The following is a 13739-nucleotide window of genomic DNA, read 5'->3' on the forward strand; positions in this document are numbered from 1 at the left end:
CATACTTAGACACCTCGACTTTGAGCGTTTGTTCAACTACTGAACAACAAGGTCACCAATGTGAACAATCAACACTTCTGAAACTGAAGCTCTAATTGTAATGTTTAATGAATTAATGTCAAGCGTAAACAGATTAAGATGCAACTCAATCATAAAAAGTGAAAAGTACTAAAAGTAATTTTAAATGTGTCTAAACAATCAGTGATTGATGGTAAAATGTTGTTTCAGGGTTGTGATTCAGTATCTCTGATGTTTCACTGTCCTCTAGTGGTGAAGCTTCAGTGTTGCAGATTCAGGCTTCATCACTGATGATGTGCTCTGTGTTACAGTCAGAATGATTGTGAATGAGTGAGTTTCCAACTGCAGATGTACTTTGCTTTCTATGTTTTTTCATAATACTTACAATAAACATTGTGCTCAGCATGTGACTTCTTACATCCCATACTGATGCAGTACATCTCTTTGAACTCATGGTGGTGTATTCAGTGTCATAACATGCACTAGAAGTGTGAAGAGATGCATCAAACCAAATGTCACACAACCGTCACGTGACATGTTTTATTCAAGTTAAGAGAATATTCTGGTTTACTAAAGTGAGTAATAATGAACCTGTGGATCTGAGAACAGACTCAGAGTATTCAGGTCGTGTTCAGTATCGCTGTGATATGAACGACTGCACTCTGAGAATCACAGACCTGAGAGAGAGCGACTCAGCTGAGTACAAGTTCATGTTCATAATAAAACAAGGATGGAGATACATTGGTTCACCTGGAGTCACTTTGACTGTCTCAGGTAACATTTTCATTAGAAGACTTAATTGAATTTCAAAGGGTTAATAATATCTTGGAAATGTCACTGTTTGTGTGTGTCTGGACATAAATTACATTTCTTTTCTTTCTTCACATATACAGATCTCCAGGTGCAGGTGATCAGATCAACAGTCTATCAGTATTATACCTGGGCAGAGCTGAAGTGTCACAGCAGTTGTCGTCTACCTGATCGTTCTTCCTACATCTGGTACGAGAATGGACAGGAAATTTGGAGAGGAACATCTTCTTCTAATGCAAACTTCTTAAATTCTGCAGACAGCTATTCCTGTGCCGTTTAAGGATATGAGGTTTCCCCTCTCTTTCAGTTTGTGAGTTTTCTTCAAAGTCTTCCACTAACATAACAGCATCTTGTTGAGTTTTTTATCTAAAGTTCTGTACAATGATTTCATGTATTTCTAATATGAGCGACCCCACTGCCTCGATCCTCACTGGATCGAAAATACATAATAGAAAGAGTCATAATTGACCTTGTTTGCAGTTTGAGGTGCCCTGTCACCAGTTTTACAGATGTCTCTTTTACAATGGTGGTCTTTGGGGAAAATACTTTTTGGGCATCAGGGTGATTTTTCACTGCAATACCGCGAGTGGCCACTTTGAAAAATTGGCTGCAAAGCTGCAAGGCTGAGCAGCAGAGCCCTGTCCAGCTCTTCTAATATATCCATGTTGGAAATGGTATTATCCCTACCCCTATCCCTATCACTCTTATAGAGCAAATTCTAGCTGCCTGACAATTAACAGACATCTATTTCAATTTCTAGGAAAATCATTAACAAAAGTAAATATCATCAGGTTGACTCTGGTGGTCCTGATGCTGATTCCTCTGCTTCTCCTGAGTCTTCTCCTGTGGATGAGGTAAAAATCCATCAGTTTCATCCCTGTTCTTTTTTAGTAAAAGATTTATTCTCCTTCCTGGTGTCATGAATTGCATATTTGCTTGATTGAATCCAGGAAGAATAGAACTCTTCTATCCCCTACAGTACCGAATTACTTCGTAGAGGCTACGGAGGTGAGATTTTGCCATGATTTATGATTTTTATTACTTTGAATATGTGTTAAATGGATTTTTATACAAAGAACCCAAAGACATGCTTTGATCTGCTGTCAGACTTAACTCAAAAAAGGTTACAATTACAGCCCTGAAATGCAATGTACCATAAGTTTGTGTGATACTTAGCAGATCCACTGAAACTAGAGGTGAGAGTCATTGGATTGAAACTAAGTACGGTGACATTAAATAAGACAATGGAGAACAACTTCATGTAATATGGCTATGCTTTTGTATTTGTTCTTATAGGCATTTGTCAGGAGAAGCATTTACCAACAACCACAACTAGATCTTGTGTTTGTTGAAATACTTGACTGCCTGACTTTTCACATAGTACTACCAACAGGTCAACATTTCTACTTGTCTCAACACTTCAGTTCATGACAAGATACCTCTAAAGCATGTAAGCATCCTTAAAGCAGCTATAATCAATATTTTTCATAATAACAATGTATGAAATGTCAGTGTGTAATGTATTGGTCGTGGCTCGTAGTGATGAACTTACAGAGAATTATCAGCGACTCTGCAGCTCCCCTCAGCTTTATAGTGAGTTTCAGCTCATTGTTTAGCTGTCCGGCTGCAACTTTACTGTTACGGTTCACTCTCAGCACTCTCATAGAGTCGTTTTCAGCCGTTTTCAGAGAAAAAGCTCTAAAAACCCACTGTACACCACCTGGTCAGCACCAAACAGCAAACAGACACAGTTAGCTGTAGACTAGCTGGTGAACATAGTAGGGCATTTAGCAGCTAAAGAGCCAGATATTTCCCTCAGGAGTTGGTAGAGAGTAAAAACAGAAGCTAAAAGAGAGTGAATATTGGACTTACATTCACCAGGTGGATATGGAAATAAGCTGCTAATAAGTTCAACATATTAACATAAAGGACCAATGTGTAATATTTAGGGGGATCTATTGGCAGAAATGGCATATAATATTCATAAGTATGTTTTAATCAGTGTATAATCAGCTGAAAATAAGAATCATTGTGTTTTTGTTTAGAATGAGCCCTTTATATCTACGTAGGGAGCTGGTCCTTTTCCACATACCCTGCCATGTTGCACCGCCACGTTTCTAGAGTAGCCTAGAAGGGACAAACCAAACACTGGCTCTAGAGAGGGCCTTTCGTGGCCACTGTAAATTCTCATACATGCTTGGAAGGGCAGGGGGAGGGGTATTCAGTTGGTTGCAATCTGCAACCTCACCACTAGATGCCACTAAATCTTACACACTGGTCATTTAAACCTGCATTAACCAATTTTTTTATGGCCACTAGGGGCAGTGGAAACAAGTAGTGAACACAGCATTGCCATATCGTCACCTTTTAAAGGACCAGTTTGTAAGATTTAGTGGTATCTAACAGTGAAGTTGCAGGTTGCAACCAACTGAATACTCCTCCCCTCACCCTCCCCTTTCAAGCGTGTAGGAGAACCTATGGTGGCTGTGAAACTCGTCTTTGGTTTGTCTGTTCTGGGCTACTGTAGAAACATGGCAGTGCAACTTGGTGGGCTCTGTGGAAAAGGACCCCTCCCTATGTAAGTATAAAGGGCTCATACTAATGAAATAAAAACACAATTCTTAGTTTCATGGGATTATACACCAATTAAAACATGCTCATGAATATTATATTCCATTTCAGCCAAGTCCATTCTGCTAGATGCCACTAAATTCTACACACTGCACCTTTAAAGCACAACTGAGCGTAAGTAGGCTGACAAAATAAGCCTACAGCTTATACAGACGAAAGTTGAGTTTGACAATGTAGAGCTGAGCCTGACAAGCTGAATCTGAGATGTCTTACAATGGCCACTGAAAAGAGAACAAACATTTTTGATTTAGGTAACAGTTATTTTTCTAGTAGTTTTTATTTTGCTTCTGTAAAAAACAAAGCACAAAGTCATTACTTGGTCCAACAAATGTGGTGTGTAATGAGCATTGCTGCCTTACAAGGCTGCTGGATAAATGTGGTAACCCTGCCTGTTCTGAATCAGCATTGCTCTTTAGTGGTGAAGCTTCATGTTGCATATAAAAAGCTTAAGAGCATCAACTGTTTCCTTAACGAGATTCATAACAGCAGCAGGAAGAAATTTAATGTACGCTGTAGTGTTCTACATTAGCACACAGACATAAGAACATCTTCCAAAATGAATCTAGAGGAAGATGAATTGAAACATGAACCGGGTGTAAACTGTCGTTCAATCAGGAGGAGCTGCTGTATGATTTATTAACACTCCTTCAGTGACCCCAGTCCTGAGGTGATCAGCAGAAATGACTGAAAGAGAGCAACACCTGTCTGTAAAATCTGTCAAGCTGTCTGTGTCTCTGTGAGGGAATTTAGGCCAGGTTAAAGGAGGTCACCTGTAAGACTTATCTGTCCTCTCCTGGCATGTTTCTGGACAGCCTGTTGTTAAAAAATTACAATAAGTCATATAAAATCAAGGAAATTAACATAATACTATCTTTTTAAATGTTAAATCAAAATACTCTACATGCTTAGTAAACTCATTTTGTTAATTGATTTTGGATTGATTATAATAATGGCTTCATTCATCTGTTTTGTGATACACCCTTTATAAATTGTAACTTTTTGTAACATGATGTTACATTAGTATTGAATGACTTGTTTCTATTTTGCAACATACTTCACAAATTAGTTTTCTTCACAATGACTTTAAGGGCTATTTCACATCATTAACACACTTGCTTGTGTCTGTTTAAGGCCAAACTACTGTATATTTTTAAAAAATATTCTGAGTTACAGTACTTTGTATGATATGTCATATACATGAAGCACATATCCATTATAATCAAGTTAATTAATAAAGTTTTTAGTCTAGTTTTGTTAACTTCATGCATGTGTCAACCATCCTGAAATGTTTCCTTTCAGTTTCAGCTTTGTTGGGCACTGTTTTATTATCTGTAAAAACCATTTGTAACATAATAATTTGTACAAATAAGTTACAGTAATACAATTGCCCTTACTTACTGGTTGAACATGAGAACTAGATAAACCCTTGAAGGAGGAGGAATCTGCCTCTCCTGCTTTTCAAGCTGTGAGTTCTCCGTGAGGAGAGAATCAGGCTCCATATGCTGGTCTAATCCAGCCCAGGTGGTCCTGTCTGCTTCTATTAGAGGAGGCTGCGACCAGAGAGGCCATCAGCCATCATCCATCAGGCTGACTCTGAATCAGTGAGGAAAGCCAAGCAAATTGATCTTGAGCTTACTTAGAGATTATGGGCAATTTACCCAGGTGACGTTCTCTCCCTGCATGCATGACTCCAATATTTATTTTTGAGGTAAAGATGCATTATAAGCATGTAGGTACGTTTACATGTAAGTCTGTGGTTGAGCTCAGGTAATAATTGCACAGGATCTGAAAGCTGATGAGACAATCAACAGCTTTTGATCCCCCCAACATGTTCTGTTTTTGAATGGTGAGGGATAAAGAGCACTGTGGAAACAGGCAGATGCCGCTAAAGTATTTGCATACATACATTTCTAATAAACTAATTATATTATTATATTGAGTGAAATTTTGCTGTTTTTTGAACAAATATTTCACAATATTTCATATTTTAATTAACATTAAACATGTTTCTTTTGTCAAATAAAATGATCTTGTATACAGTTGTTATGAACTTTAATCAAGGCTTCTGAACATATTCCATGATCAGCAATGGCAATGAAAGTAACCATAAATATATATATAGAAATAGATAAATAACCTACAAACTAACAGTTGAACAAAGTACTAATCATTTTTGGGGTGTAAAAGTTAGAAACAGTAAGTGTCCCGACACACATCGAGATAAAACCAAGTTTAGATCTTCATCATCCTGGTGGACAAACTCCTCAAGTCGAACCAAACCTGGGTCTGATAACATTTGGGGTGCTTGTTTTAACTTCCTGAGAGGCTCAGATTGGTGGAGTTAACCATATCAGGACAAATTTGGAAAGAACTGGGTGAGGTAGCGAACATATATTTTAAGTTTCCTGTGGTTTTGCTTGTTTCCCTTCTCCACATCCCAGCAGTTGTATAATTTTAAAAAACAACAACAAGAAAAAAACAAATCACGGGGCTGACGAAGCAAAACGCAGCTCTAAAAATGTGAAAGTGTGGAAAATAATCCCAGCAGCTTTTAGGTGATCACTGGTGCAAAGTTCATTTAATGTGCAAGCCAGGACTACATGCAGGAGCGGCTGACGGTGTGGAAATTTCATACATATTCTGCACTTTTAAAGCACTAGTTCACACAGTAACTTTTTATACTCAAACAAATCAGTAAACCTTTTTTTTTTGTACCAGACTCATCAGAAATTGCAGACCAGAACAGCCACAGTAACAAAACGGCACTCAGCAGCCCAACAACCGCCAAACTCTGCTGTTGGAGGTCATTGAGCGTTTGATGGTTTACTTTAGAAGCTTGTTCTGATGCATGACTGATGCATGTTAAAAGTTTACTGCAGCAATTTAGTATTGCACTTCTGTTAAGTTGGGGGCTTGTGGAAGAAAGATATTCTGAATTTTTGGATCTTACAGTTTCCACAAAGCATCTTCTATTAGACCTTCCCTGCCTTGTAAATGCTTTAAAACTCTACAATCTCTACTCTCTGTTATTAATTAAAGGTCTTCCGCAAATGAGCAGCTCTAAATGTTACAAAAGCTTCAACCGGAGCCACGGAAGACAGTTTACAACTGTTTTCAAAGGATATAAACTTTGTGACAGGTAAACTGATCTGATGTGTAAAATCAGTGGAGTGCCTCTAAAAGCAAGGGATGAGCGTTTTTCAATTTTCCTGTCCACACATTCCCTTTCAGTCTGAGGATTTTAACTGGAAACCTTTAAGTCATAAACCCGCTTTTCTGAGCTCTTTCTGGAACTTGCGTTGTCCTGCGTGGTGATAATCCTTACCCATCTGGCACCTTCTGTCAGCAAGTTAAAATAAACCAAGTTATTTACAAGCCTTATCTGACCCAGGTTTGAAATCACTTCACTTGAATTCACAGCTCTGCTCTCCCATCAGACAGTTGATCTTCTTCCACCAGGTTTCCGAGAGGCTCTTGATCTTATCGGGCGTCTTCTTCCTCAGAGTCAGCCTCTGCTGCTGCTGGACGCTGCTACTGTCCATCTGCTGGATGCTGGCCAAGATGGCTGAATCAAAAGTGTCTTTCAGGTTTTTCTGAGTCAGCGCGGAGCACTCTGCGAAGCTTACTGCCCCGAGCTCCTGGGCGAGTTGTTGGCCTTCCTCTGTGCCCACTGGTCGCTCCTGGTTCTGTGCCAGGTGGATCAGTACCTGGACATCCTCCCTCAGGTCCAGCTGGGTGCCAACTAGGATCAGGGGCGCGCCAGGACACTGTTGACGGATCTCAGGCACCCATCTATGGATCAGGTTGCGGAAAGAGCAGGGACGGACCACGCTGTAGCAGAGGAGGAAGACATCGGCGTTCTTGTAGCACAGCGGCCGGATGTGCTCCAGCTCATCCTTCATGGAGCAAAGAAACAGAGAGGCCACGTCAGAGTCAACTTGGCAAATGAAAGGATACAGCTGGCATTAATCTATATGTTTCTTATTGACCACAAATCCCTTGAGAGACCAAAACCAACAATGTGTTAGCCCGTCTCTCAGTGCTTAAAGACTTCTCTACCCTGTCTGTAGAAATCAGCCTCAAGCACATTGGTTCCAACTGAAAATGTAAATCAGCTCATAAGCTCACAAGTATGTAATTACATTTTTAAACAGGCTCAGTCTTTTCCTAAAACAGCTTTTCACTGTAGTTTTTAACAAACAAACAGCAGGAAAAAGTGCATTTGTTGGGGACTATTTTTAGCAGCGGATGAATGCACGTTTTGTGCTCTAGTGAGTGTTTCTGGCAGCAGGATGGTGTGTGTGTGTGAGAGAGAGTGACTTTAGCCTTGTTGATTTTTGTTCATTTGCTTTTTACTTGAATTAAACAATGTAAAAGTCATTAGTATTGTAAATGTTTGAAAAGACTCTACTTCAGCTGTTTCTTTTCAGTTTAGAAAAGGGAAGCTGCTAACAGGAGAGTTGACACTATAGTGGATAAGAAACATGTGCAGAGCTATACACTGAACCAAAAGAGGGCGAAGGAGCACAGAGGGAACAGAAGGGTCCAAAACTTCTGAAATACAAGTATTATTTATTCCTGCAGGGGGCGATGTTAACTGTGGAGTTACAGGACTACTCGGGATTTGAGGCATCTTACATTAAAAGGGGTCTTAAAGGATTTGAGTCCAGGACTAAAAGCAAGCTGCAGGGGGCAACCAATACAAACACAGCAAGAACTGCAAACTGTTAACTGTGGCACTAATCACTGACAAATATTGATCACTGACGACTTACATTGATTGATCCATCAACCAGCCCCCATTTCTATCGTGGCAAAGCAGGAGGAGAGAATTTGTTTGAAGTTAAAATATAACTAAAGTTATTAGACTCCCTGTAACCTAAATTCATGCACCTGTTAATCAGCAGCCAACACGTTCAGATGAGTTAAGACGTATTAATTTGAGGAAGAGGAGGCGCAGCTCACCTGTCCAGCCATGTCACAGAGCTGCAGTCTCACTGGTTTTCCGTCGACCACAACCATCACTGAGAAGATTAGAACAAACTATATGAGTCGAAGCATTTTTCTTGAAACATAAACTTCATTAGCCTCTTTATAAAGTAAAAGGTCATATATGGACACGTTATATACGCTATAGAAGTGAAAACTCATGCAAGTAACTTAAAGAAAGTCAAATTCGATAAAAGACATTGGTAACCTAAACGTTCAGGTGTGCGTAAAACCTGCGCGCAACGCTAAAAATCAGCCGCATTGATGTCAAATATTACCTGTAAAGTTGTCAAACGCTGTGGGAACATATTCTGTCGGGTATCCGTTAGTGGTGTAGCTGACGATGAGGCTGGTCTTGCCCACCGCTCCGTCTCCAACCAGGACGCAGTTCACCTTGCGCTCAGGTGCGGAGCCGGACCGCCGGCGCTTCACGCTCAGAGGGAAATCCCGGTTCTTCAAGCGCCGTGTCGGAACCGGGGGACAGTCAGTCCCGCATACCGGGTCCGACACACGGCAGGGCTTCTGCTTCCCGACCTCCTGAGGAAGCATGGCTCTGCCCAAGACTTGAGAATTACGCTTTTGTTGTTGTTGTTGTGTAGACTAACGGTTCAGAGTCGCCTCGCCGCGCTCTCCATCTTCTTGACAGCTCTCGTGTTTCTGCTGCTGTTTTGGTTGTTAAACGCAAACTTTAAGCACCAAACGATATTTAGGTGTGTTTCATGTGTAACCCTGGCAGAGATTTGAAGCGCGCAGTGGCACAGCCGTCGGGTTTCTCCGCTCAGCAGGAGCTCCTGATTGGCATTCTCCCTACATCTGCTGTGGTCGTGATTCCTAAGAGGCTTACCGAGCAGAGCGCCATATGAAGCTGCAGAGCTTTCCAAGTGAAATGAACTAAGCTCACAGGAAACATTTATCCCATGGAGTAAAATATACAGTAGGCTATGTCTCTCTCTTTAGCCCATTTACACATAAAAGAAGGAATTAAAACTCTAAATTTAGTGGATTTATACAATTTTGTGGATTATCTTCCTGCAACAAGGGCCAAACAATAAATAGGTGAATTTCAGTCCTTTTAAAACATAATAAAAACACATGAATGCTGATTACATACATATGTTGGGCAGTGTTTGTCCAATAAATTATATTCAAGCATAAAAACATTCCCAGATGGAGCTCTTTAGGACAAAATCTGTCCCTTCTGCTGAATACAATTCAATTTGAATGGAATAAATGAGCGAATAAATGACAATAACATACATCTAAATGTTGTAGTTTCTTTTCCTTTATCGTTCTGACTCACCGCCTCTGTCCTAACATAACATCTATATAAACAACCCCATATTTCACTTCCCATCAGGCTGTTTACAGGAAAATGCAGCATGTTCAGATGAAGTAGCAGACGGACGCCCCCTAGTGGTGAAGTCGCGTCAGCCGTGAGACTGAAAGCAACACATGAATCATCATTTCTCATCACTGTCACCAGCAACAAATAAACAGCAGAGCATCCTGCTTCCACAGAGAGACAGACAGACAGAGAGGGAGGGAGAGAGAGAGAGAGAGAGAGAGAGAGACAGAGAGAGCCTGGGGGGAAAAAACAGATTAAAACATCAAAAGAGGAGAGGAGGCTGCAGTAAACACACTGAAAAAAAATCTCTCCATGCAGCAAAAGGGAATGTAGAAAGTCTGGCTTTGATGTTGCTTTTATTATTCTCATCGAGTAATAAATTCATGAGTGTCATATCACTACATTTTGCAATTAGTTATTCATACAATTTCCTGAAATGTGATGACATTTTATCAAATAGTTTGACTGATATGGAGTATATGAGAGCTGATACAGATGCAAATAGCTGATATCTTACACCAATATATAAATATATTTTAAAAATGATCATTTTATACCCTAAAACTTCAAGAATGCAGTGTTTGTCTCCAAAACATTCTTCTTGTCAAAGTAACAGAACATCACAGTTTTTCTGAGCTTAACAGGACAATAAAACTGCCTGAAACAGGATTCATCTGTTATTTTATTGTTAGCAGCCCTTTCAGACATCCACCACAAATGTTTGGTGGTAGGAAAAAAAAAATAGAGGATAAATATAAATTTCAGGCATTATAGAACCTGCAGATTAAACAGCAGTACAGTTGTGTATTGATAGTCCTGTGTTTGACTGATATATCAATATAACATGTTTTATTCTTGCATTACAGCCAAGAAATAGCTTCACACAACCAGCATCTCCCTCCTCCGTCTTCACATGTCTTCATTTCTCCAGGAGGCTGCAGAGCGACAACATGGAGAAAGAGCAGGAGTGTGTGTATGTATGTGTGTGTGTGTGTGTGTGTGTGTGTGTGGGAGGCAGAATGTGTTGCCATGCAGTGAACAGCACCGAAAACACCAGTGAGTGGGAGTGAAACCATACACACCAGCAAAGAACAAGACACCATTTCACACACACACACACACACACACACGCACACACTCATACTCATACGTACACATCATGCAGCTACTCATTAAGTCCACTCTAATCACTAAATAACACATTTTTCCATGCAAATAGTTTTGGCTTTATTTGCTCAGGTTTGGAGATGAGGCACCTGCTGCTACCCAAATAATGGAGGTGAAGTGAATTTTGTTTGTGGTGCTTGCAGGATTGAAAAGTTTGTCAAGCAGACTGTCTTTTCAGAGACAATCAGTGCATTTACATCCACTTAAGTAGCCGGGTTACAGTCGGCTTTCTCCAGGAAGCTGATTTCTTAAGTGTCATGTAAACGAGAAACCTGGTTTCTGTAATCGGGGTAGGGGATCAGAGAATCCTGGTCGTGTGTCCCTGGTTTTACTGTGGACTGTTTTTATTGGGAAATATTTTCTACTAACAGCGTGGTCCGTGGATTATCTAAGTAAGTCACTGGCTTGATGGGAATTAGATCTGATTCAATTTAAATTGGCAACTTTAAGAACTTTTTTTTTCTCACTTTGATATAATTTTGGAAACCACAATTTAATTCAGTTTACACATTTTAATGTGTGAATAATATCAGAGTTTCAGCCTATTTAACCGAAAACAGATTTGTTTTTCACAAACACAAATAGGTGGCAATATCACAGATATGGTGTGTTGTTGCCATTTTTTTATAAGGCGACAACAACAGACTTTCAATGAACCACAAATCTCTATTTATCATCTATGGATAACCAATAAAGTATGTCTCTAGTCTCCAACTGCAACACAGAACATACAATATATTCACATATGAGTCATTTTTAGTCAAATGAGTAAGTTGTATCTTACTAATGTGAAACATAATATCTGTCCTCAGATATAATCTAAAACAAGTAAAAACTATTTTACTTCTTTTAATAAATTAAACGAAATAAATACAACATATAGGCCTGCATTTCCACTGCACCGGTCCGATTGAAACATCCCGGAAAAACTGACCAATGGTCGAAGCCAATTGCAGACTCTTGCTCTACTGTATACTGAGGACTCTCATTGACGTAAAGCACTCTTTAGCTCCTAACCCTAACCTTTGAAGTCTAAAAACACGAACTGGTCCTCATAGAGACAGACGTACAAGAACAAACTATCTTTCAGCTCCTCTTCGGTGTAAATCTGCTAAAAATAATCTGTAACCAGGCACTGAAATCACTGCTTAACAGGATTAACGAAGAGTCAGTGAGAGACAACGGAGATCTACGAACTCTGTGAATGGAGACGTTGGGCAGCTTTGGATGCTGGCACTAAACTCAGAAACCTATAAACCCTGTCAGCACATACACACACACACACACACACACACACACACACACATAATATACAAAGCTGCTATTCTATTCTTCATGTACAAACAGTCCCCCTCCTCCTCCTCCTCCTCCTCCAACATCTGATAAACTAGACACCTAATCAGAATCTTTGGGGACCCTGGGCCTCCTTTTGGAGTTTGCAGACCAGGCAAATACATTAACTCAATTTAGCGTTTGGGATTAAGGACCAGCCCCTCCCCCCCCCTTCTAACACACACACACATACACAGATACAAACACACAAACACACACTGTCATCCCCCTTCTCCTCCTCCTCCTCCTTCTTCGCTCTGCCTTTCCTCTTTCCCTCATCTCTCTTTTTGATGGGATCAGCTGAGCGATACATTCTCCTCTTCTTCCCCTGCACCCTCTCTCCCTCTCTCTCTCTCTCTCTCTCTCTCTCTCTCTCTCCCTCTCTCTCTCTATCTACCCTCGGGGGACCGGGTGCTCGGACTCTATAGTTATGGGCCGGGGCCATCTGTCACCGTGCACATTCACGCAGCCACCAGAAGGCCGCAACATGTGCAGATTTAAATGGAGAACCCAACTTTCCCAGGACACACAGGCCTGACCCCGGCAGCCGCGGCAACCCCCTCCCCTCCCATCACCCCGTGCCTCCCCCCTCCTCCTCCTCTTCTTCCCTCCATCCCACGACCATCACCACCACCATCCAGCATCCCTAAAACCCAGACCCAACCCACCTGCCCCACCCACCTCCTCCAGCACCACCAAGAAATACTGTCTGCATGTGAATCAGTGAATTAGAGCCCCCCTGTCCCCCCTTGCACCTCACACGCCAACCACCACCACCACCACCACCACCTCCTGGACCAATCATCCCCCCCAAACACACCCCACTAAGTGTATGTGTGTATGGTAATGGTAGCGCAGCGTGCACGAGCACCTTCTTTACACACAATGATGGATTTCCACCTTACGTAGCAGCTGATGGTGGTGGTGGGGGCGGTGGGGGTGGGTGGAGGAGTGAGGGTGGGAAGAGAAGGCGATGAGGGCAACCCTTGATGGATGTGTGAGAAAGAGAGAGATCAGCTGATTGGTAAAATTGATTGTGAAGGAGAGAGGGAAAGGAAGAAGGGGAGTGTGTGTTGGGCAGCAATACAAGTGTGTGTGTGTTGTGGTTTTTGTGGTTGTGAGGAGGGGTGGGTGAGAAGGGGTGAGGGGTGGGAGGGTAACAGGATTGGTCTTGTCTGTGGGACCCACGGGGAGGACAATGGGACCGGCGGGGGTGGGGCGAGTGTCACACACTTTTGCTTTGTGGCTCGGTCAACAGGCGTGTGCCACGGGTGTCGTCTCGCCTCCCCTCGCCTGCTGTCCGACTCTGTGGAGGGACCGGCAGCCATGAGAACCGGGGCCCCGGGCCCTTTAATGAGGGGCGTGCTGTTTCTTATCAAAGATGGACAAGCCATCATTACAATCATCATTAGAAGCTGCAACAATGGAGCACGCCTCCCTTAGCTAT

The 13739-nt window shown here is 41.5% G+C and overlaps 1 protein-coding gene across 1 annotated transcript; it reads right to left on the minus strand.

Moving 5' to 3' along the window:
- Window positions 1–5489: 5489 nt before the first annotated feature.
- LOC137180195 (rho-related GTP-binding protein RhoU-like) lies at window positions 5490–9800 on the minus strand. The gene is made up of 3 exons (XM_067585481.1): window positions 8727–9800; window positions 8425–8483; window positions 5490–7355 (listed from the first exon to the last, which is right to left on the minus strand). Exons 1-3 carry the CDS (start codon window positions 8995–8997, stop codon window positions 6864–6866), a joined length of 822 nt encoding a protein of 273 aa, XP_067441582.1. The 5' UTR covers window positions 8998–9800; the 3' UTR covers window positions 5490–6863.
- Window positions 9801–13739: the final 3939 nt, after the last annotated feature.

The sequence above is a fragment of the Thunnus thynnus genome, chromosome 3 (assembly GCF_963924715.1).
Source record: "Thunnus thynnus chromosome 3, fThuThy2.1, whole genome shotgun sequence".
NCBI classification, from domain to species: domain Eukaryota; kingdom Metazoa; phylum Chordata; class Actinopteri; order Scombriformes; family Scombridae; genus Thunnus; species Thunnus thynnus.